At 49.3% G+C, this 25,172-nt stretch overlaps 1 protein-coding gene and 1 long non-coding RNA gene across 14 annotated transcripts in view; both read left to right on the forward strand.

Annotated features, from left to right (window-relative positions):
* LOC108922349 (tumor necrosis factor receptor superfamily member 14-like) overlaps positions 1-23,946 on the forward strand; it is a 65,416-nt gene extending 41,470 nt beyond the window's left edge. For 7 of the 12 annotated variants that reach the window (XM_029249772.1, XM_029249777.1, XM_029249773.1 and 4 more), the window contains 3 exons: positions 22,005-22,092; positions 22,242-22,432; positions 22,608-23,946. In XM_029249772.1, the coding sequence (XP_029105605.1) occupies positions 22,005-22,092; positions 22,242-22,432; positions 22,608-22,891 (563 nt within the window). In that variant the 3' untranslated portion in view covers positions 22,892-23,946. The remainder of the gene's footprint in view (positions 1-22,004; positions 22,093-22,241; positions 22,433-22,607) is intronic. The other 5 variants (XM_029249780.1, XM_029249779.1, XM_029249782.1 and 2 more) reach the window with 3 other exon arrangements.
* Positions 17,704-21,528, forward strand: LOC108922339 (uncharacterized). Of its 2 annotated transcripts, XR_003797418.1 has the most exons (6): positions 17,704-17,768; positions 18,944-19,172; positions 19,345-19,953; positions 20,914-21,014; positions 21,186-21,288; positions 21,409-21,528. It is a non-coding gene; the product is annotated as an uncharacterized LOC108922339 (long non-coding RNA). The 2 variants fall into 2 exon arrangements; XR_003797417.1 differs by having other exon boundaries at positions 18,944-19,953.
* Positions 23,947-25,172: the final 1,226 nt, after the last annotated feature.

The raw sequence follows: 25,172 nt of genomic DNA on the forward strand, positions 1-25,172 counted from the left end.
AAGTACCTTGCTCAGTGGTATGACAACAGCTGATGGGAATCAAACCTCCAACCTTTGGACTGAAAGGCAGAGGCTTCAACCAGGCTTTTAAATGGCACTCTTCTTTATGGAGCTACACTGTAAAAATGTTATATATTAAAGAAAAATGACAGACTTAGAAGATCCCATACAGTTTCCCAGTGCCCCGCAGCCCGGGGATCTGAAATCAGTTCCCTCTGACTCCATCCTTTTGAAAGTCCACAATGAGGACTTTTGTTTCACTGACATTCCAGGAAAGGAGGGGGTTTAATTTTCACTTGGGAAAAAACTTACTGGGTGTGAGGTAAATTACAGTACTATCTCCAAGTTAGCACTTTGTAGCACGCCGAGGCCGCCCGGGAGGCCATCATGGAATGCGTCGGCCTGACGACGGAGGACCACCACCAGCGCCTGCGCGGTCTGCAGTGGGACGAGCTGGCCTGCCCCTTCCTCTTTGCGCAGCAAGTCCTAGACTCCGCCCGGCGGTGGCTGCAGCCTGAGCGTCAAGACCAGGAATGGATTGTAGAGTAGGTGCCACTGGAGCATTTCATGGCGGCCATGCCGACTGCCATTGCGGACTGGCTCCAGTGCCACCGACCGGAGATGCTCACAGATGCAATCCGCCTGGCCGAAAATCATCTGGCAGCAAACCCCGACACCCCCCAGCCCCTCCCATTCAAGCACCCCGAACCCACACCCCGCGAGTGTCACAGCCCAGACCTACTGCCCGTACCGGGCCTTTGCCCGACCCAGGCCGTCTAACCCCGTCTCCTGCAGGCACTTCTGCTCCCCCAGCCCGCCCTCCCCCGACTGGAAATCCGTCATTATGGCGGAATCTTCCCCCTTTCCCTTTAGCCCATTTCTTTTCCTCTCCTAAGGGGAACCCTCTGGCGGCCGGAAGGCAGGGACCGGCGTGCTGGCGGTGCGGAGATCCAGGACATCCGGGCCCTTAGAGCGGAGCGCGTGGGGTTTTCGGTTTGTGTTGGTGGTGGTTGACTACGCCACACAGTACCCAGAGGCGGTTCCCTTGCGTAATATGACGGCGCACACGGTGGCGGAGGCTTTATTTAAAATTTTCACGAGGGTGGGCGTTCCGAAGGTAATCCTCACTGATCAGGGCACCACGTTCATGTCACGCACCCTCGTGAATTTGTATGAACTGCTGGGGGTTCAGCCCGTTCGCACCAGTGTATTTCACCCCCAGACAGATGGGCTGGTGGAATGCTTTAATTGAACTTTAAAAAATATGATAGCGAAGTTCATGGCTGATGACCCCAGACACTGGGACCAGCTGTTGGACCCTCTCTTGTTTGCGGTGCGGGAGGTGCCATAGGCCTCCACAGGGTTTTCTCCCTTTCAATTGCTGTACGGCCGGTGTCCCCGAGGGGTCTTGGATATTGTGAGGGAGGCATAGGAGGAGGGCCCCAGTCTCAGTAAAACTGAACTGCAGAATGTCCTTGACATAAGAGAGCGTTTAGATGCTCTCAGACGCCTGTCACGGGTGCACCTCCAGCAGGCCCAGGAGAGGCAGGCGCGCGCATACAACAGGGAGACACAGTTACGTCACTTCACCCCGGGTGAAAAAGTACTTGTGTTGCTTCCCACCTCGCAGTCTAAATTGCTCGCCAAGTGGCAAGGACCCTTTGTGGTCACACGGCGCATTGGGGAGGTCGACTATGAGGTCCTCCGCTCCGACCGAGGTGGCGCACGGCAAATATACCATCTTAACCTCCTGAAGCGCTGGCAGGAGGCCCCTGTTGCCTCCTTGGTCACCACAATCCCGGTGCAGGATGAGTTGGGCCTGGAGCTGCCCGACCTGGGCCAAACCCCCCTTCCTGTTCCAGTAGGCCCAGGCCTCACCGAGGCCCAACAACAGGAGGTGGCCCAGGTACAGCAGGAATTTTGCCGACGTGTTCTCCCCTCTGCCGAGTCAGACGACACTCATTCAGCACCGGATTCAGCCCCTTGAAGGGGGCCCGGTGCGTAGCCGGCTGTATCGTATCCCTGTCCACAAACAAAAGGTGATACAGGACAAACTGGACAAAATGCTGCGGTTGGGTATCATTGAGGAATCCCACAGCAATTGGAGCAGCCCGGTGGTTCTGGTCCCTAAGCTGGACGGCTCCACTTGGTTTTGCGTTGATTACAGGTGCGTCAACGCTGTCACTAAGTTTGATACATACCCCATGCCCCGGGTGGATGAGTTGTTGGACCGGCTGGGTTCTGCTCATTTCTATTCGACGCTCTATCTCACCAAAGTCTACTGGCAGATTCCCTTGTCTCCAGAGTCTAAGGAGATCTCAGCTTTGTTGACTCCTTTTGGTTTACACCAGTTCGTTACACTCCCGTTCGGTTTGCATGGGGCCCCAGCCACCTTCCAGCGCCTCATGGACAGGGTCCTCGCACCCCACGCCGGGTATGCAGCGGCCTACCTTGATGATGTCATTATTTACAGCCCAGACTGGTCGCGGCACCTGGTTCACTTGAGAGCGGTTCTGCAGGCCCTGAGGGAGGTGGGTCTCACTGCAAACCCGGTGAACTGTGCGATTGGAAGGGGAGAGGTACGGTATCTGGGGTTCCTCTCGGGGAACGGACAAATTCAGCCCCAGATTAACAAAACAGCTGCCATAGCGGCTTGTCTAGTCCCCAAGACAAAACAACAGGTGAGGTCTTTCCTGGGGGTTGAGAATTATTATTGCCGGTTCATTCCAGGCTTCTCTACCTTGGTTGCGCCCCTGACTGACCTCACCCGCCAAGGGGTCCCAGAGCCGGTCCAGTGGACAGAGCAGTGCCAGCATGCTTTCCGGAGGATTAAAGAAATGCTGTGTGGGGGTCCCTTCCTTACCTGCCCTGACTTTTCTCTTCCCTTTCTCCTGCAGACTGACGCCTCCGATCGGGGTTTGGGGGCGGTCCTCTCCCAGGAGGTAAAGGGGGAGTGGTGGCCCCTGTTATACCTCAGCCGCAAGCTGACGGCCCCAGAGTGTAAATACAGCGTCATCGAAAAGGAGTGCCTGGCGATCAAGTGGGCCGTCCTCTCCCTCCGGTATTACCTTCTGGGATGGGAATTCGACCTGTGCACTGACCATGCACCCTTGCAGTGCTTGCACACGATACAAGATTCGAACCCCCGCCTCACCCGCTGGTACCTGGCCCTCCAACCGTTCCGCTTCCAGATAGTGCACCGGCCGGGGTGGGAGCAGGTGGTCCCCGACTTCCTTTCGCGGTGGGGAGGAGCGGGGGATCGAACGGGCCACAGCGGGGAGGACCCCATGACCCTGGCTCCTGGGGACCTGTCAGTGGCGGCGGAGGGGTGTAGCACGCCGAGGCCGCCCGGGGAGGGGGCGGAGACGGGGGCAAAGCAGCCACAGGTGGGGCTGATTTCATCCCCTATTTCTTCCCCAGTGCCCAGCAGTAAGAAGAAGAGACCGAGGAGGAGAACCAGACAGAGGTGACTGCAGACCCAAACCCTGAGACGACGCCCGCATCCCGACCGACCCGACTCTCCCAGCCCCCCCGACCAGCACGAAACCTCTTCCTACCTGTTCCCTGCTCTCCCTTTCCCATCTCTTTCCTTCTCCACTGTCTAAGGCAAATAAAATCCCACAGCAACAAGTGACTGCATCTCCTGTTTCCTGCCTCGTCTCTTACACACTTTAATGTCAAATGGAGAAACTCCCATGAACTGCACTTTCCCTTAATGATCGATTATGGGTTTATATTTATTCATTTAGCTGAGACTTTTATCCAAACAAATTACTATGTTAAGGTTACAATTATTTACCCATTTATACAGCTGGGTCAGTGGTGGCACAGTGGGTTGGACTGTGTCCTGCTCTCTGATGGGTCTGGGGTTCAAGTCCTGCTTGGAGTGCCTTGTGACAGACTGGTGTCCTGTCCTGGGTGTGTCCCCTCCCTCTCCAGCCTTCCACCCTGAGTTGCTGGGTTAGGCTCCGGCTCCCCGCAACCCCATATGGCACAAGCGGTTTAGACAATGTGTGTGTATGTATATAGCTGGGTCATTTTCATGGAGCAATTTAGGCTAAGGAGGTTGCTCAATGATACTACTAGAGGTGGGGATCAAACCTGCAACCTTTGGATCCAAAGGTGGTAGCAGTAACCAGTACACTACCAGCTGTCCCTGATAGTGCTTCATGCTCTTAATTAGCTGGGTTTGGAACCCTGAAGATACCAGACACAATAATAATGAGAATTGGTGCTTTATTTATTTGCTAGTCAAAATATGCAGTTGATATGTTAGATATTTTGCCCAGTCCTGGGTCTCTCACCTCCTCTTTCTGAACCCTTAGCACCAAACTGTGGGAGGGAGCTGACTTGCAGTAGATCTCAGCATAGATTTCCTCTTTTTGACTTTTTGTCCAGGAACTTTGCAGTCCTGTTAGAACATTGGAATAATATTAAGTTGTAAAAAATGTTATTTTCTACAAATAATTATGCATAAGGCTCAGTCTGCACCTGCTTCATCTCACTGTTTCTCCTTCAAAACAGAAATGGGCAGCTAAAGGGCAGGTGGAGGCCAAGAATAGACTATGAAATGAAAACGGGGGGGATGGTGGCACAGCAAGTAGTCCTGGTTCATCAGAGCTGTTACTGTACAACTCAGTTTATGCATATTAGTGATCTAATTCCCCCTACGGCTGAAATACATGTTTTACACACACACACACACACACACACACACACACACACTTTCTGAACTGCTTGTCCCATACAGGGTCGCAGGAAACCGGAGCCTACCTGGCAACACAGGGCGTAAGGCCAGAAGGGGAGGGGACACACCCAGGACAGGACGCCAGTCCGCCGCAAGGCACCCCAAGCAGGACTCAAACCCCAGACCCACCAGAGAGCAGGACCCGGTCCAACCCACTGCACCACCGCGCCCCCATACATGTTTCATTTATATTTATTCATTTAGCAGATGCTTTTCTCCAAAGCGACGGACACACACACACATTTTCTGAACTGCTTGTCCCATACGGGGTCGTGGGGAACTGGAGCCTACCCGGCAACTCAGGGCGTAAGGCTGGAGAGGGAGGGGACACACCCAGGATGGGATGCCAGTCCGCCGCAAGGCACCCCAAGCGGGACTCGAACCCCAGACCCACCGGAGAGGAGGACCCGGTCCAACCCACTGCGTCACCACGCCCCCCTAAGCGATGTACATCTCAGCAAAAATACAGTTTGTGCATTACATTAAGAGAAAGAGACATAGTTGCAAACATGTGATTCTTAAGTAAACCCAGTTTGTTACTTTCAGTGTAATATTTGTGCCACGCCATCGGCTCGACGGGGAACACCTGAGACCCAGCCCGGGGAGAGGCATAAGAGGGCACAGACGAATAACACCCGATTTAGCACCTATTTCAGACATCCCCACTCGCTACTGTGTACTCTCGATTACTTGCCATCCCTTGCTCTCCCTTCCTCGTTCCTGTTCCTTTGCAGTACCCTTGAACCCCGCTGCCTTGCTTCCTGTGTTTGACCACCCCTTGTCCTTCGACTACGATCTCGGATTGTCCTGGAAACCCTGTTTGCACCTTGACCAACCTGGCCTGTGCAACAACTACGATTGCTAGATTTCCCCTTTGCATTTTGTGTCCGCCATCTTCCTTCTGGCACAGAACATGGCAGAAGGTTCCGCCTCTACGTCGGACACAGCAGAGCAGGACCGCTTCTAGCGAGCACTCGTCACGCAGGGAGCATGCCTAGGTAACCTGGAGCACACTGTTAATTGCCTGTCTGAAACATTCACAGATCTGGTGACCGTTTTGCAAGATAAGGGGATGCTGCCACCGGGGGCGCCAGGGGAATCCAACACCCCTCCTGCGAGCGATTGCCCTGCCTCTGCTGCCGCCAGAACATGGTTTAAGACTTGCAACTCCAGCCAGGTATGATGGCAACCCCTCTCATTGCTCAGGTTTCTTGATGCAATGCAAACTTGTTTTTTCCACTTTGCCCCTTGTTTATCAGAGGGATCAAATCCGCATTGCTTATCTCATCTCCCTTCTAACGGGACGAGCACTCGATTGGGCCACAGTGGCTTGGGATAGCCACTCCTGAGAGTCATATGATGAGTTTAAGACCCGTTTCACAGCAGTTTTTGGGCTTCCACTCCAGGACCAGAATGTTAGGGAACACATTTTGGACCTCCGACAGGGAGACCAACCTGTGGCCGATTACGTCATTGAATTGCGGACCCTGGCTGCTTGCAGTGGCTGGGGGGACAAGGAGCTCTTGGCATGTTTCAGGAGAGGTCTTAACACCTGGTTCCAGAAAGAGATGACCTTCCCGGGGGGAGATGTGGACCTTGGACATGTTCATTGAGACAGCCGTGGCGCTGGATAACCTAGCATGAGACTGGGAACTGCGCGCTAAGCCCGCCCAGGAGCGCCATGGTCACCAACAAGAGGAGCTAGAACCTATGCAGCTACAACCTGGCCGCTTGACCCCTGTTGAACGCCGATGCCGGATCCTGGAACGCCTGTGTCTCTATTGCGGTAACCCCTGGCCATACACGGCTCTGCTGCTTGGCCCACCCGGAGTCTCAGGTGAGTGGAGCCCTCCACTGTAACAAACTAACAGTACTGATCGTTATCTCCTGGGGTACGAATCAGGTGGAGGCCCAAGCTTTGGTAGACTCTGGAGCCCCGGGGAATTTCATAGATGACAGTTTCACGTGAGCTCACCAGATACCCAGCCGACAGTGTGAAACCCGGCTTAAGGTGAACGCGTTAGATGGACAACAACTGGGAAAGGGGTATGTGGATTCCCAAACGGACCTGTTGCAGGTACAGGTAGGAGTGTGTCATCAGGAACGCTTGTTGTTTTATGTGATCGTTTCACCTGAGTTCCCGGTAATCTTCAGGTTTCCATGGCTCTCCCGTCCCACCTTTCGCTGGAGCAATGGGAAGTTGGTGTCCTGGGGACAGCAGTGTGAAAAGACTTGTTTGTGGCTTCCGTGCCAAGCCACCTCAGTCGAAAGTGCGGGCCCTGTATCGCTAATATGTGTTCCTCCAGAGTATAAAGACCTCGCAGAGGTCTGTAGCAAGACCCAGGATGCTGTATTTCCTCCACATTGACCATGGGATTGAGCTATAGTTCTCCTCCTGGGTGCCACACCTCCTTGGAGCCGAGTGTGTCCGTTGTCCCGTCCGCAGCGCTTACAATCTCATTTGTATTAGGAAGGATGGCAAATGGAAGACCGCCTTCAGCACCTCCCTTGGCCATTATGAGTACTGTGTGATGCCTTTTGGTCTAGCTAATGCACCTAGTGTTTTTCAGACATTTGTAAATCATGTCTTGGGTGACCTAGTCAACAAGGGGGTGCTGGTGTATCTCGATGACATACTAATCTACTCTCTTTCCCTGGACCAGCACGTCCTCCTCGTATGGTGAGTATTGCGTTAACTGCTGCAGCATCGTCTCTTTGTCAAGCTAGAAAAATGTGAGTTTCACAAAAAACAGGTAACCTTCCTGGGGTTCGTACTCACTCCTGAGGGCATCGCAATGGACCCGGGCAAGGTACAAACCATACTACAATGGGCCCCTTCTACCACAATCAAGGCCCTGCAAAGGTTCCTAGGCTTCGCCAACTTTTATCGCAGGTTTATTTGGAATTTCAACACCTTAGCCGCACCTCTCACCACCTTGACCGCTAGTCCCACACCTCGTCTCCATTGGACAGCCTGCGCGCAACAGGCCTTTGAAACACTGAAACAGAAGTTCACATCGGCCCCAATCGTCCACCACCCCAATCCCGAACTACCTTTTGTAGTGGAGGTTGATGCCTCCGAGACCGAAGTAGGGGCCGTGCTCTCGCAGATACAAGGTAACCCGGCAAAGATGTATCTTTGTGCTTTCTTTTCCAGAAAATGATCTCCTGCAGAGTGTAACTATGACATAGGTAACCGAGAACTCACACACACACATTTTCGGAACCGCTCGTCCCATACGGGGTCGCGGGGAACCGGAGCCTGCCCAGCAACACAGGGCGCAAGGCCGGAGGGGGAGGGGACACACCCAGGACAGGACGCCAGTCCATCGCAAGGCACCCCAAGCGGGACTCGAACCCCAGACCCACTGAAGAGCAGAATCCGGTCCAACCCACTGCGCCACCGCGCCCCCATAATGCCCTTACGCCCTGTGTTGCCGGGTTAGGCTCCGGTTCTCCGCGACCCCGTATAGGACAAGCGGTTCAGAAAATGTGTGTGTAACCGAGAACTCCTTGCTATCAAACTGGCCCTGGAAGAATGGCGCCACTGGCTGGAAGGGGTCAAATACCCCTTTGTGGTCTTTACAAATTACAAAACCTGGAATACTTACAAACTGCCTAATGCCTCAATCCTTGACAAGCCAGGTGGGCACTCTTCTTTTCTCGTTTTAACTTTACCATCACCTACAGACCTGGCCTCCCAACTATGGAAGGCCTTTTGGAAGAAATTGGGGGTAACTGTAAGCCTGATGTTCGGTTATCATCCCCAGGCTAATGGACAGGTGGAGAGACTGCAGCAAGCTGTAGGGTGCTTCCTGCACAGCTACTGTATGGGAAATCCCCATCAAATGGTCAGGTATCTCCCATGGACTGACTACGCGCACAACACCTTGACTCACACCTCCACAGGGTGTTCCCCCCTTCCAGTGTGTTTTAGGGAACCAGTCTCCCTTGTTCCCCTGGCACCCAGGATCAAGTGACGTTCCCGCTGTGGATGCGTGGTACCAGAACAGTAGAGAGGTGTGGCGAGCTGTCAAAGAGCACCTTCTTCGCTGTCAGACCCAGGTGAAACAGCAAGAAGATCGCCATGGTGTTGTGGCCAGGTCTATGCCCACGGGGCCTGGCCGGGCTCAGCCCGAAGCCATGACGTGGAGCCGCTCTTCGGTGGGCTCACCACCTGCCGGAGAGACCGTAAGGGGCTGGTGCGTTGTGATTTGGGCGGTGGTCAGGGCCGAGTGCCCGGGCCGACCCAAACCTCGGGCGCCAACTCTGGTTTTTGGGACTTGGAATGTCACCTCACTGGCGGGGAAGGAGCCTGAGCTGGTGCAGGAGGTTAAAAGATACCGTCCAGATATAGTCGGGCTCATTTCCACTCACAGCTTGGGTTCTGGAACCACTCTTCTCGACCAGGGGTGGACTCTCCACTATTCTGGCGTTGCCCAGGGTGAGAGACGGCGGGCCGGTGTGGGCTTGTTAATAGCCCCCCAGGTCAGCCGCCATGTGTTGGAGTCTACCCCGGTGAATGATAGGGTCGTCTCTCTGCGCCTTCGGGTCAGGGAACGGTCTCTCACTGTCGTTTGCGCTTATGCGCGTAGCGGCAGTGTAGAGTACCCGGCCTTTTTGGAGTCCCTGGGGGGCGTGCTGGAAAGCGCGGGGACTCTGTCGTTCTACTGGGGGACTTTAACGCCCACGTGGGCAGCGACAGTGACACCTGGAGGGGCGTGATTGGGAGGAACGGCCTCCCTGAGCTGAACCCGAGTGGTGAGTTGTTATTGGATTTCTGTGCTAGTCATGGTTTATCCATAACAAACACCATGTTCATGCATAAGGGTGTCCATCAGTGCACTTGGCACCAGGACACCCTAGGTCGGAGGTCGATGATCGACTTTGTAGTCGTTTCTTCTGACCTTCGGCCATATGTCTTGGACACTCGAGTAAAGAGACGGGTTGAGCTGTCAACTGATCACCACCTGGTGGTGAGTTGGATTCGATGGCGGGGGAAAAAACTGGACAGACCTGGCAGGCCCAAATGCATAGTGAGGGTCTGTTGGGAACGTTTGGCGGAGGCCCCTGTCAGAGAGGTCTTCAACTCCCACCTCCGACAGAGCTTCAACCAAGTCCCGAGGGAGACAGGGGACATTGAGTCCGAATGGACTATGTTCCACACCTCCATTGTCGGGGCGGCGGTTCAGAGCTGCGGCCATAAAGTCTCTGGCACCTGTCGCGGCGGCAATCCCCGAACACGGTGGTGGACACCGGAGGTAAGGGATGCCGTCAAGCTGAAGAAGGAGTTCTATCGGGCCTGGCTGGCTCATGGGACTCCTGAAGCAGCTGACGGGTACCGGCGGGCCAGATGGAACGTGACTCTGGCAGTTGCCGCGGCAAAAACTTGGGCCTGGGAGGAGTTCGGTGAGGCCATGGAGAAAGACTTTCGGTCAGCCTCAAAGAAATTCTGGCAAACCGTCTGGCGACTCGGAAGGGGGAAGCAGTGTTCCACCAACACTGTTTACAGTGGAAGTGGTGCGCTGCTGACCTCAACTGAGGATGTCGTCGGGCGGTGGAAGGAGTACTTTGAGGATCTCCTCAATCCCTCTGACACGCCTTCTGTAGAGGAAGCTGAGGCCGGGGACTCGGAGGGGGACTCGTCCATTACCCTGGCTGAAGTTGCTGAGGTAGTCAAAAAACTCCTCGGTGGCAAGGCTCCGGGGGTGGATGAGATTTGCCCCGAGTTTCTCAAGTCTCTGGATGTTGTGGGGCTGTCTTGGTTGACACGCCTCTGCAGCATTGCGTGGAACTCGGGAACGATGCCTCTTGACTGGCAGACCGGGGTGGTGGTCCCCCTTTTTAAGAAGGGGGACCGGAGATTGTGTTCCAACTATAGGGGGATCACACTCCTCAGCCTCCCTGGGAAAGTCTATGCCAGGGTACTGGAGAGGAGAATCCGACCGATAGTCGAACCTCGGATTCAGGAGGAGCAATACGGTTTTCGCCCTGGCCGTGGAACACTGGACCAGCTCTATACCCTCACTAGGGTGTTGGAGGGTTCATGGGAGTTTGCCCAACCAGTCCATAGGTGTTTTGTGGACATGGAGAAGGCATTCGACCGTGTCCCTCGTGGCATCCTGCGGGAGGTACTTCGGGATTATGGGGTTCAGGGCTCACTGCTACAGGCTGTTCGTTCCCTGTATGACCGGAGCAGGAGCTTGGTTCGCACTGCCGGCAATAAGTCAGACCTGTTCCCGGTGCATGCTGGACTCCGCCAGGGCTGCCCTTTGTCACTGATTCTGTTCATTACTTCATGGACAGAATTTCTAGGCGCAGCCAGGGAATGGAGGGTGTCTGTTTTGGTGGCCGCAGGATCTCGTCTCTGCTTTTTGCGGACGACGTGGTCCTGTTGGCTTCATCGAATCAAGACTTGTAGCGTGCACTGGAGAGGTTTGCAGCCAGGTGCGAAGCGGTGGGGATGAGAATCAGCACCTCCAAATCCGAGGCCATGGTTCTCAGTCGGAAAAAGGTGGATTGCTCCCTCCGGGTTAGGGGGGAGTTGCTCCCTCAAATGGAGGAGTTTAAGTATCTCGGGGTCTTTTTCATGAGTGAGGGAAAAATGGAGCGGCAGGTTGACAGACGGATCGGTGCGGTGCGCACAGTAATGCGGTCATTGTGCCGGTCTGTTGTGGTGAAGAAGGAGCTGAGTCGTAAGGCGAAGCTCTCAATTTACCAGTCGATCTACGTTCCTACCCTCACCTATGGTCATGAACTCTGGATCATGACCGAAAGAATGAGATCGCGGATACAAGCGGCAGAAATGAGTTTCCTCCGCAGAGTGGCTGGGCGCACCCTTAGGGATAGGGTGAGGAGCTCAGTCACCCGGGAGGAGCTCGGAGTAGAGCCGCTGCTCCTCCGCATCGAGAGGAGCCAGTTGAGGTGGCTCGGGCATCTGTTCCGGATGCCTCCTGGACGCGTCCCTGGTGAGGTGTTCCGGGCATGTCCCACTGAGAGGAGGCCTTGGGGCAGACCCAGGACACGTTGGAGAGACTATGTCTCCCGGCTGGCCTGGGAACGCCTTGGGGTTCCCCCAGAGGAACTGGAGGAGGTGTGCGGGGAGAGGGAAATCTGGAGGACTCTGCTTGGACTGCTGCCCCCGCGACCTGGCCCCGGATAGTGGAGGAAGATGGATGGATGTCTCTTCTCCCGCAGTGGAAAAAAAAACTCTTAGAACTTTCTGAACGACTAAATTCTGAACCGTGTTCTGTCATTCGACTCGTGGTGAAATAAATCACATTTTTACTCATCATCTAAGGTCGGTTTCCTGTAACAGACATAAAACAGTGTTTTTCAACTGACTGGGAGTTTTGTACTTCTGAATTAAACTGCGCCGTGTCGTTAATCCAGAAGTACAAAACTCTCAGTTGAAAGCAACCATGGAAGTCTACGAGTTTTAATAAGCCTTTTTCAAGTTATTATTCAGCAAAGGATTAAAACACCTAAAGCAAAGCGTTGCTGATGTTTTCCACTCGAATTTCCATAAAATTGGGCTCATTTTCCTGCTTTAACTTTTACGTCATTACTTTACTTTGTCCTTATGACATTAGGCATTATTGAGGGTAATTTTGGGGCGAGCATTCGAACAAACTGAACATTGCCCGCCTAAGAAAGGAAAAAAAAAAAAATTTTATCACCTGGTTTTTTGCGTAAATCAACAGGAACAAAGGAATTCAGACTGGGCAGCGGGGGATAAGAGTACAGTATTTTGTTGTGAATGCTTCTTTGTGTAAATGTAGTATACATTCACTTTGTTTTATATACTGTATTGGTCAGAATGAGCACAAAACCGCACTATGGATGATTCCTGAAGGTCTGGGGTTTATTAAGGTGTTAATGAATAAGACGGGCTGCTGACTCGTCCACAACCGGAGACACAAACATTTCTAATAACAACTGTAAGAACGCGCGCGAACTTCCAGCCGGCGTCTCCTCTCTGGACATGAAATGGGGTGGATTTCTCAAGTAGAGCAGCTGTGGTTCATGTTACCAAAGTGAGTGTAAAGGTTTTACTTCATTCCTCAGCACTGAATCCACAGTTAAACTGAAACTGATGTAACAGAATGACACTGATTTCAGTAAAATGTGGTAGAAGTTTCTATGCAAGAAAAATGGTGAGAAAGTCATAGCAGTGATGAACACCAGGGGAACCTCAGTCTTTAGTGAATGTATACATTTTTCACAACGATATCACGTTATATGTGGTTGTTTCAAATGTCCAGTCCTTTATTATTAGTGCACTTTATGATACTGGGTTCTCAAACAAGCATATCTTCCTTTCATGCAAATTTATCATGGATAGGCAAGTCTGTGGTATATTACACCTGGCAAAAATGTAAATTCAGTTACTGAGTTTCAAATTCAGCTTGCATAGTCAGTAGTGCAAGGCCATTTCTCTGCAAGTGGCAACTACAAGCAGTATTGGCACAGTGTTTTGAAAACACACACACACACACACACACACACACACACACACACACACACACACACATTTTCAGAACTGCTTGTCCCATACAGGGTCACGGGGAACCGGAGCCTACCCGGAAACACAGGGCGTAAGGCCAGAGGGGGAGGGGACACACCCAGGACGGGACGCCAGTCCATCACAAGGCACCCCAAGCGGGACTCGAACCCCAGACCCACCAGAGAGCAGGACCCGGTCCAACCCACTGCGCCACTGCGCCACCGCGCCCCCCGTTTTGAAAACAGTGAACAGTAAAAACCAATGTGCAGAAACCTCACTCTGAAATGCACTTTTCTGTATATAAAGATGCATTTGGATCATTGTGGCTCTGATTTTATGAACACGGAACTAAATTCGAAATAAGAAACAGCATCTACAGGTACACTGGAAACACATGTCATTTAATTAATATTTGATTTTTGATACCCAGATGAAACCTGGATATATCATAACATTTTTTCTCCTTTCCCAGATGGTTTCAGTATTTCTCCTGCCCCTCAGCTGTGTCTGTAAAGGATGTAAAGCAGCTGAATATAAAATAGGACCGAAGTGCTGTCCTATGTGTAAACCAGGTAAGTGTACAGTTTCTTACTAGTGTATCACACACACACACACATTTTCTGAACCGCTTGTCCTATACGGGGTCGCGGAGAACCGGAGCCTAACCTGGCAACACAGGGCGTAAGGCCAGAGGGGGAGGGGACACACCCAGGACGGGACGCCAGTCCGTCACAAGGCACCCTAAGCGGGACTCGAACCCCAGACCCACCGGAGAGCAGGACCCGGTCCAACCCACTGCGCCATCGCGCCCCCTTACTAGTGTATCATTGCCCTATAAATTGAAAAGTGCTACAAATAACCCATGTCTTACTATTTTAGGGTCCCATGTGTACAAACACTGTACAGAACAGACCAGTACCTCCTGTGTTCCCTGTACTGGATCCACTTTCACTGACAAACCACAGACTGCCCAGAGCAGGGTCACATTCAAAGATTCTAGCAGTCCCTACAATAATGTAGCATTCTCCCCATGGAGCTATTATAAATTGGCTCATGAGTCAGGGTAAAAGGAATGTGCTCTTTATTGAACGGATACATGTCTTTCACCAGCAACCTTAACAAAGACCCTTCAGACAGTACAAGCGGTACCGAACAATGGAGAATCCCCCTGGCCTGGGTCACTCCCAGCCCCTCTACCATGCTCCACGGTTAAGGGGTTACCCCCAGAACTCCCCAGAATTCCCCTCTTAACCACTAGCATAAACAGAATGACAACGAAGCAGAACAACACGCACCCAACTGTACATACATGAAGAGTAATATGAACTATTTACACGAAGCTATTAGAGCTCCCCTCACGCCGGCCGTTACAAAATATTCCTATTTCTCATTTTAACTAAAACGGGAGCTGTGGACCAGTATTCCTGCAGCCCCGAGTGGTATTGGGGGTAATTGACCTCAATGTCTTTGTTACCGACTGGAAACGTGACTTCCTAAATCAAGTCACCACTTGACCAATAACTGACTGTAGCACGCCGAGGTTGCCTGGGGAGGGGACGGAGACGGGGTTAAGGCAGCCACAGCTGAGGCTGATTTCATTCCCGATTTCTTCCCCGCCCCGCTCCCCTTCCTCCCTGCTCCCCTTCCCTCCCTATCTTCCTTCCTTCTCCGCTGTCTAGCAAATAAAAGCCCACAGCTAGGAGTGGCTGTATCTCCTGTCTCGTCTCTTATACGGACTAATCAGAATTCAGCGTCGGTCTTCGCGGCTATTAAAGGACCGCAAATAGAGACCCTCGCAGCTCGTATCCTGCAGCTGTTCGCGGCCATTTTTAAAGGGACGCAGTGTGGAGTGTAACAGGGTGGTGCGGCCTCATCTTTGCAATGTTACCCTGTTTTACTGTGCAAATCCCTACCCCCCCCCCCCCCCCCCCCCCTTTTTTTTTCTCTCTTCTCCCGAGGAACAAATCAGCATTCTGGACGGACTGAGGTGGAAAGTGTTAAATAACAAAAGTGATTCGTCCACAGTCTGCCACAAGATGCTTCGTAACGAAATTTAAGCAAATTGTTGTTAAATCCGAAGATCGGAGGTTGAGAGGTAAGAATGAATACATATCCGATGGGCGCCGCTCATCTGGCGACTCGCTTACCTGCTAGCAATCTGGTGTCTTGGTGTGTTTTTTTTTGTTTTGTTTTTTCGTGATTGCTTTGTATATCCTTTTAATTAGACTTCAAAAGCATGTGGATGTTATTTTGCGTGTGTGGTGGAGGTCATACTGTTTAACGGACTGTGTTTGTTTGTGTAAACGCCGGGCGTATGACGTTGCCAAGATACCATGGCCTCGAGCGTTGGCCTAGTGCGACACAGACACCCAGTGATTGATTAGTTCTGGTGGAAACGCACTCCTGGCTCTCCGGGTTCCAATGGGATTGACAGACCAAGCGGCACCCGGGCTACTGGACAACATTCCGAATGATCTGAAACGACCGGCAGGACGGACTGAGAGGCGGACCGGCCGGGTCGACGGCTTTCGGTTGTGGCGAGTCCAGCAGATCAGCAGCCCGGCGGAGGAGAAAGCGCGACAGACGGGGAGGAATCAATCAGGAGGAGACTCCGGTCACGGGGATCTAGACCGGCACTACCTGCTATAATCCTGGCTAACCTGCGCTCCATTCATCAGAATAAAATGGAAGAGATAAGGACATATGCGAGGTATGCTTTTGAATTTCGAGAGGCTGCCCTTCTTTGTTTTACTGAAGCTTTGCTGCAAGCGGCTGCCCCAGACTCTCTCTCTGATGATATAAACGGCTTTTCATTTATACGAGCAGATAGGAACAAAAGCTCTGGGAAAAGCGTGTGTGTGTGTGTGTGTGTGTGTGTGTGTGTGTGTGTGTGTGTGTGTGTGTGTTCATTTACATAAATGAGTGCTGTTGTAGACTAGTAATGCCTATCATTCCTGAAGCAGACCACCAAAGCCAACTCTGATCATAATGTGGTGTATCTTATTCCAACTTATCGGACCAAACTAAAAAGTAATAAACCTTTGAATAGAGTGGTAAGGCACTGGACACAGGACAGCAAAGAGACTCTGGGAGCCTGCTTTGACTGTACGGACTGGGAGGTGCTGAGGGAGGGCACTTTGGGCTCAGCATGCTCAGTTACGACTGATTACATCAATTTTTGTGTTGAGTCTATTATTCCCACAAAACCAATTAAAGTGTACTCTAATAAATTCTACATAACCAAAGATGTGAAATGTAATGAGGAATCAGAGGAAAATGGCCTTTAAAAATAAGGATAAATTGGAGCTGCAAAAGAGGAACAAGGGAGGTGAGAGATAAAAATCAGGAAGGCAAAGGCTATAAGATATCTAGAAGAGTTTCTTAAGGCTAACAATCCCAGAAAAATGTGGGAGACCATGAAAAGCATGGCACGTATGCCCCGTAAACAGACCTCATTGGTAAAAACGGAGGTGGCCTTTGCTGTAGAGTTGAATACTTTTTTTTTTTTTTTTTTTTTTTTTTTTTTTTTTTTTTTTTTTTTTTGATCGAGCCACACAGCTCACACCAGCCCCAGTTGTCATTTACAATAAATCTATAAAGCAGTCCTCATCCTTCAAATATTTGGGAGTGTGTGGGGATAGTGCTTTTATCCTGGTCAGATCATGTGGATCACATATGTAATAAGGTCCAACAGAGAATCTACTTTCTGTGAAGACTTAGATGTTTGAGTCAGTAGGGAGATTATTTATTCTTCTGCTCCACAATTTGCAGCGCTCTGCTATATGGAGGCCCGGTCTGGTTCTGTGGCCTCTCGGTTCCTTTTCCTCGCTCAGCTCATCTATAAAATAGAGAACACACACACGCGGTCTGAAACCGCTTGTCCCCTACAGGGTCGCGGTGAACCGGAGCCTAACCTGGCAGCACAGGGTGCAGGGCTGGAGGGGACACACCCAGGGTGGGACGCTAGTCCATCACAAGGCACCCCAAGTGGGATGCTGAAAACCCACCTAGGAAATTTCTATTTTGGTCGTTTTGTTCAGTGTCCTGATGTGAAAGGCATTTTTTCGATTTATCAGGAATGTATTACGTTGCATTATTAAAAATGATGCATTGTGGCGCGCAGCGGCGTGGGTTTGGATGGGGTGAAGGACGACGGAGAGGCAGTATTCCTCTCAAACGATTTATTTGAACACCGGCACCAGGGAAACGGTGCTCTCGCCCCCAGGACCCTGGCTCTCTCTCTTTCCCCTTGGCAGATGCACACACCCCCTTATTCCCCCTATTTCACCAAAAGCAATTAAACATTTCCTGCTCAAATAATGCTGGTTGTTATAGTGTATATACCATGCCCATATAACAAAATAATGTAAAAGCGCTGAGGAAAGCTGATGGACACTAAGCACCACTATTTACACAGAGCTATTTCTGTACATAGTTTGGTGTTCTGACTGGTCATTTTGTTTGTGTGCAGTTTGCGGCACCATCAGGAAAGATGGGGAGTTTCAGGACTGGCTGGTAGGTTTCTATTCAAAATCTCAGTCCTGATGTTGTAATGTTCAAATTGTATTTCTCTGTACATCGCTTTGGAGAAAAGCATCTAAGTGTAAATAAAGAGCACATGCCTGTTATCTTGACTCACAAGCTTGTTTCCAGTAACATGCAGGAATGCTGCAACATGTGCTTATGAAGAACTCAATATGCATATTAGGTTGGATTAAAGATGTTTTCACTACTTGAACAAGGTTTTTTTTTTTTTTTTTTTTTTTTTTTTTTTGCAAGATATTATCAACGTGGGTCCTAAGGGAGAAGAAATGGGAAAAATCATTTCTAAACTTCTAAAAACTGGTGCAATGTTAGTTGCTCCTCGTTTGAGAACTAAAATTTCAGGGTTAGGTTAGTGTCTTTTTCATACCCCTAAATTTTTGAAGCCTTGTTTATAGGTCTCCCTTACCCTAAGAAAAGTTATAACCCTCCACTATCCTATATTGCAAATCACAAACAGAAAGTAACATCCCACCATTTCATTATGAAGACATTTCTCCATACAAACATGAGAGCTTGTTCACTCATCCAAACATCCTGTCATTTTACTAATACAAAGAGTGATATATTTAAAAATATAGAAGAGCCACTCTGCCAGGAAAACCTTTAACTAGTAAAAGTGTTTTTGGAAACAAAAAAAAAAGTAGTACACCCCAAGAAAAGTTCAAGTGCCCATGTCAAAGTGACACTGATTTGACTCCGTTATTAAAATCCATAAACATTCTAGGGTAAAGCGCTCTGTGTCACTGCGTGAGAAGAGCACTCTATAAAAGTAAATTGAATTGAACAAAACATTCATAAATGCACATCTAAAAACTAAAATGGTGCAAAATTTTACAAGTTAAAAATCAGTTTTTCCAAACAAAAGCTCCATCCTCCACAGCTGTCAGGTGGGACTCCTCCCCAGGCCCTGGTGAACTGAACCCACGGGGAGACCCTACCTGAGAAATCAACCAATAAACCTGAATGATCGGGTACCGGTGATCTCATCCCTTTAGAGGGGTTGCAGTTAAAACCGGCAATCGTAGTGCAGTACTGGAGATCAATCCAGCCTCTCTCCTGCTCTTCTTCCTGGTCACTCACACAAAAGCCCATGTGACCAGGTGTCTGTCTCTCTCTCTCTCTCTCCTCATCCGGGGACCCCCCAGTTGTGCCCAGCAAAGGAGACTGTGCCACGCTGGTCTCGGACAGCCGCTCTCTTACCTCAGGACCCACCCCTGGTCCCAGCTCCTCCACAGCGCTGCCAGACGATGAGTGGGCTTCCACACTGTCCCCCATCAGCACCGCCTCTGCCCGCACCACCCCTACTCTGCAGGAGAGTAGATCTTCCCCCACGCATTTGATAGAGCGGCAGGGGCCTATGCAGTCCTTGGCCAGGTGGCTGATCTAGAAACATTGCTGGCACTTCATAGTCTTACAAGTTCTTCTATATATGCCTGGTAAAGACACAAATGGCAGGAGGGAGGCTGGCTTTGATAAAATAGGTAGCCTCTTGCCTTGCCCAAAGTAAAATATGCTGATGAGTGGCTATACCCGTCCGTTCCTGCAGGGGTGGGACACAGATGAACTAAAAAGCGTCTCCGTCCAGTCCAGATGCCAAGAAGGTCCCAGACTTCTTTGTATCCAGGGAAGAAGTTGGCAAAAGCCCCCAGGAAAGCTACCACGACATCCGCTGACACAAAGGGGTTGAAGACGTGGACAGTCAGAGCTCTGTCCTCCAGAGTGGCACGATGGAGTAGGGGAGCAGCTTGGAACGCATGGCACTCACCCTACACGTCTCCAACACTCTCCGATAACATTCATCGGTCACCAGTGTGACGTCGAAGAAGGACAACGGCCCATTCCTCTGGAGGCAGGAAATAACCTCCGCTGGAAGTCCCAGGAATCCAAAGATGATTTCACGAACGAAAGAGATCTGCTCGTGAAATCTGACATCGTCCCGGTTCTTTGAGCTGAAGCAGCTGGTATTCTTCAAAGCCTGCATCCTTCCAACAATGCTCTGTTGTCTTCCCCAGGGGCTCCCAACATCTTCAAGGAAAACCCTGTTCTGGACTATCTAGTACATAGTAGTTCAAACAAAATCTCTGCATCACCCTCTGGGGTGAATGGACAAGCCACCCGTAACCCAGCAGGTGTAACAGAGGAGACGGGACACCAGGTAGGGTGTCCATCTAAGTGACTTGGGGTTTATTTATTGCCCTTATCAGGGAGAAAGAAAGTGAGGGGAAAGGCGGACCAGGTACGCTGGGGGCGGGGGTCGGGGTCTTCCAGCATTGGTCCTTCTCTGCCATTTCTTCCACTCACTGCTGGGCACAGGGGAAGAAGTAGGGTAAGTGATTAGCCCCATCTCCCCCTACTTCCCCCACAGCCTCAGCGTGCTGCATCAGGCTACCCAGAAAATGAAAAACTCCTTTGATGGAGCAGAGTTTCGCCCCAGGAAAGCTGTGGTTATTACACACACAGTTGTATATTAGGCTCCACTCTGCCTGTGCTAAAGTCTTCGGTACTGCAGTTCGATTGTAGCAAAAAGGCAGAGAAGCAATTTGAGTTTCTGAACCCATGTAAGCTTGAGTATTTATCACTTATTTACTGGTCAGCACAGCACCCTGAGATGTTTGGAGAGTCAGAGACATTCAAGTTACACAGGACGAGATGTTATACCCCATGTGTATTTATCAACAGCTGCACACAAAGACCCAGTCCAACTAACATGAGTACTTCATTAAGGTTGTCAAGTGGCTACTTTGTTGGTGTCATTGAACTAAGCCTACAACACCTCAGGAAGGCTCAGTAGTGCAGTCTGGCATCCCAGCCCTTCCACCCCAATTAACCAATACAATACATCTTACCTCACCAAATGCCCAAACTCTACAAACTTAAACCTGCCTAATTAACAAGGCCAGACTTCCTTACATTCCAACAGCCGCCTCCCATTACTATCCACCTGTCACTAATCTTAACAACCACCACTACACACCTCCCTCCAACCTGTTATCCCAATTATCTGCTCCCTTCTCAGTCACAACCACTACCTTGCCTTCTCAGTAGTCAGTGCATGTGTGTGGTGATCATTTTCTCTTAGTGATATAATTGACTTGATTAATCTGCTCTTCCTTAGGTCTTAAGTTGTTGAATGACTACCGCACTGCTATAAAGGATTGAAACACTTCATATGACCTACTGAGATTTTATGAACATTTGACTATGTTTTTGTCTAAGGTATGCAAATATTACTTCTCTGTTTCAAGTAAAATGGGAAACTTAATCTTTTTCATGTCTCTGCTATTTACCTGTTATCTCAGTAACACAGTTTGTTGGTCTTTTCTTTATTAGTATGCAGAAAATAGAAACAAACCAGAAATTTCTGTCTCTTTGATTTTACTTCTCTAGATTTGTGTGATGCTTCTTCTGACTGTTCCATACAGTCTATGTTCTACCTGTGGTTGGGCTGAATATGCAACAGATGGACGATGTTGTCCTATGTGTACACCTGGTAAATCCATGTTATGTACATATCTAAGCTGTTAGATTACCAGTATGTTTTATTACTGAGGGTAGTATTTATTTGAAACCAGTTAATATACAAGTGAATATATATATTTTTTTTTTTTAGGGTATTTTGTGGCTGAGGATTGTACATCGACATCCATCACTATATGTCGTCCATGTCCTGTATCCACTTTCACTGATAAACCACATGGACTTCATACTTGCAGTCCCTGTGTGGTCTGTAATCAAGGCAAGAACAAGTTTTCTACTACAAAGCTGTTCAACCACTTATTCAGATATATACAGAAGTTATACACTATTTGACATCAGTGTATTTATATTAAATAGCATTTAATATAAATACACTGATGTCAAATAGTGTATTTGTATTAAATGGCATTTCTTTAACTTTCTCATGAGGATTTTGTGAATCTATGTTTATATTTTCAATAGATCTTGGTTTAAAGACAGTAAAGGAGTGTAAACCCTTTGAAGACGCAGTGTGTGGAGCCCTGGAAGGGAACTATTGTACTGATCCTTATGAGGGAGGATGTAGAGCAGCACAGAAACACACAACCTGCAAACCTGGACACTTCATCAAACACCCTGGTCTGGCTGGAGTTTTTGCTTTTGTAGTTTAAGTACAACTGTTCACAGCATGTGTATTCCTTAAAACCCTTGTATTGTTTTGTATAATACTGTGTACTGTAATTATTGTAGGAACAGAATATAATGACACCGTGTGTGAGAACTGCCTAGAAGACTCTTACTCAAATGGATCTTCAACATCCTGTTTGCCACACACAGAGTAAGATTGTTGCTGTTCTTGCTTTTGTACATGGAGCGTGTGTTTAGTTTCATAAAACTCAGTGAATAGCACATTTTGTGTTTTTCAATGTTTTGTCTTAATTTTAATGCAAAAGCAATGACTAACATTAGACATGTTTTTTCGTGCAGCTGCGAATCCCAAGGACTTTACACACTTAAACCAGGAGACAGTGTGTCTGATTCTCAGTGTGGAGAGATCAGCCGAGTCCCTCTTATAGCTGGAATTATAGTTGGAATAATTTTACTGCTGTTACTAGTTGGAGGAGTAACACTGTATAAATCAGGGTTCTGTCACAAGGAGAACAGCTCCATCCCATCTGGTGAGACAATTTTGCTGTTATTTAACATAAGGACAGTTTGCAATATCCACATTTTTATTTGTAGTGAAAATTTGTTAAAATGACTGTAGTGTTATAAAAACTGTCTTCACAATACAATAGTTCAGTTTCACCTAAATTTTAAAATAGTCTAAAAAAACTGGATACTTCCAAAAAGGACGAGGTGTGTTTACTTCTACAGCACCTGCACTGTACTCCTCTGCAGACTTGGTCCTCGGTCCTCTTTCAGTCTGTCCTGAAAATTTGGGCCTTGAAGCGGCTATGGATTCCCCCGTGAGTTTGGATTCTGATCCTCCCATGGACTCCGCTGCAAGTTTGGGCACTGAACCTCTTGTGGCCTCCCCTGTGGACTTGGTCCTCGAACCTCCACTGGATTCTCCTGTGGCAATGGGACATGCTCTGGTTCCCCCTCAGGATGGGAGAGGATCTCCACCAGGTTAGGGGAGTGCTCCAGATTCCCCAGCTTCTGAACACCCATAAGTGGAAAGGAAGGGGGTTCGGCTCATTTCTGGCCCCACTTGACCCCCTCTCTCCTTGCCTTCAACCCACAAGCGCACGTACTGCTGAAGCAGACAGCTCGGCATTATGTGCAAGTACCAGCAATGAAACCATGGTAACCTCATCCTGGTTACCTATCTGTGCCTTAATATCAGGATGGCCAGATTATAGGTTTGCAAGTCCTGCTACCTTTCAAAACAAAGATATTTTTTAACTCGACGCCAAGGATTAATAGTACTTTATTTTGACACTTCTAAGCCCTTTTAAAAGGGTGATCTTATGTGACAAGCTGGTACAGTGGTGCAGAGGGTAATGCTACCACCTCATAATGCCTGAGCAATTCGGGTTCGATTGTGGCTCAGTCTACGTGGAGGTAGTTTCCCACGCGATTGTGTGGGTGTTTCCCTAGGTGCTCCGGTTTCCTCCCACAGTCCAAATACCTGCAGTTCAGGTGATGGAATGATGTCTCATCCTTGCACCCAGTGAATCTGGGATGGGCTCCAGATTGCTGCAACCCTGATCAGCATCATTACTGCCTGCTTGGCCCACAGAAAGGAAGAACAAGATTTCAGTTTCTTTCTTAGTCTGCCTCATGACACTGCACTTTGACAGCAGTGTAAATCTCAGCAGTGCTTATAATGCAGAGCTTCATAGGGTTTTTGGTACATTTGTTGTAGGAATATGGTAAGATGTAAGTACTGGACTGGGGTTCTTGCAACCATCCAAGAAACTTTTGACAAAAGGTTTCATTTGTCTTCATGTATTGTCTTGTTGAACCAGCAGGCAAATTTTTATTTTGGTGGTGTTATGGAATGCAACCCAATGGCACATACTAATGTACTTTAATGTTATAGCCTTTCAGGGACAACTGACAGTGTAGTGGTTATAGCTGTTGCCTTTAGATCCATGGGTGGCAAGTGCTGTGGTACACTTGAGCAACATCCTTCGTTGTAAAATTGTATAAGTCACCCATAGTTGCCTATAAGCTGTTAAACGAAGAGCCTCTGTGTCCGTCTGGGTTTTTATACACCTTTCGGAATACTCGTGAGGATCTAGGCTTTGTTTGTTTTGTGTTTGTTTGTTTGTTTGTTTGTTTGGGGGGGGGGGGAGAGAGAGAGTTGCGTTATTTTGTAACGCATTATCATTAACTCTGGTGTGTTGTCTTAATCACTTACTTTTTCCCTCTCTTGAAGATCGGAGGATATTGAGAGGTAAGAATTAATACATATCCGATTTATGAAAGACCGAATCCTTTCGCTCAGCTCATGTTGAAAACCCGCCTGGAAAGTAAGCGGTTTAGGCCGTTTCGCTCGGTGTCGTCGATGTGAAGGTTAATTTTAGCTATGAGGAATGTGGTGCAGGGGTGCGGGAGGTTTGGCCTGTGCCCGCTGTGGTGGGTACGGGGTTCAAATAGGGGTGGGCGGATCGATCCTAGTATCGATACCACCGTTGGTATTGGATCGATACTAGCCTGATGAGATCGATACTTAAACTAAAGTTTCTCTCCTCTAACGTACATTGCTCCCGTTTCATCAAAGAGTAGACATATCTGTGGGCGCATACACCGCTCCTGCTCCGCTGTTTTTCGTTGTCTTGCCATCACGTGACTCGTGACAAGTTTTGGAGGGAGAAAGAGAGAGGGGGGCGTCGTGTGGAGTTATTTTACGGCTGTAAATGAAAACATTGCAAACTGCGATGGGTATAGGAAGGCTATTCGCTACTGGGGCAGCACCACAAACTTATACAAACACATTAAAAAAAACACGAAAAAGAGAACTTGGACTGACTCAGAGCTGCAACAGAAACGAAACGAGGAGGAGGAGGGAAATCCTTCAGACGGACCTCCGGCAGGGCCATCACTGAGACAGAAATCACTGCAGAGTCCTTTCAGAGGGGCAAAGAATATCCAGGTAGCTATGTATGTATGTATGTATGTATGTGTATATGTATATGTATGTATAGTGGTGAAAGTAATATTTTAGTCATAGATCTTACGCATTAGTTAATGCTAATTTTCAAAGTGTAATTGGTTATCACATAATTGTTGTTTTAGCAGACTGAATAAATATATACTATATTCAGACATTAAAATAATAATCAGCACACAAACGTCTTATCAAAATAAATTTTTATTGGAATTGAAAAACCTATGGGGGGGGGCGCGGTGGCGCAGTGGGTTGGGCCTCATCCTGCTCTCCGGTGGGTCTGGGGTTCGAATCCCGCT

Source organism: Scleropages formosus, chromosome 2 (assembly GCF_900964775.1).
Source record: "Scleropages formosus chromosome 2, fSclFor1.1, whole genome shotgun sequence".
NCBI classification, from domain to species: domain Eukaryota; kingdom Metazoa; phylum Chordata; class Actinopteri; order Osteoglossiformes; family Osteoglossidae; genus Scleropages; species Scleropages formosus.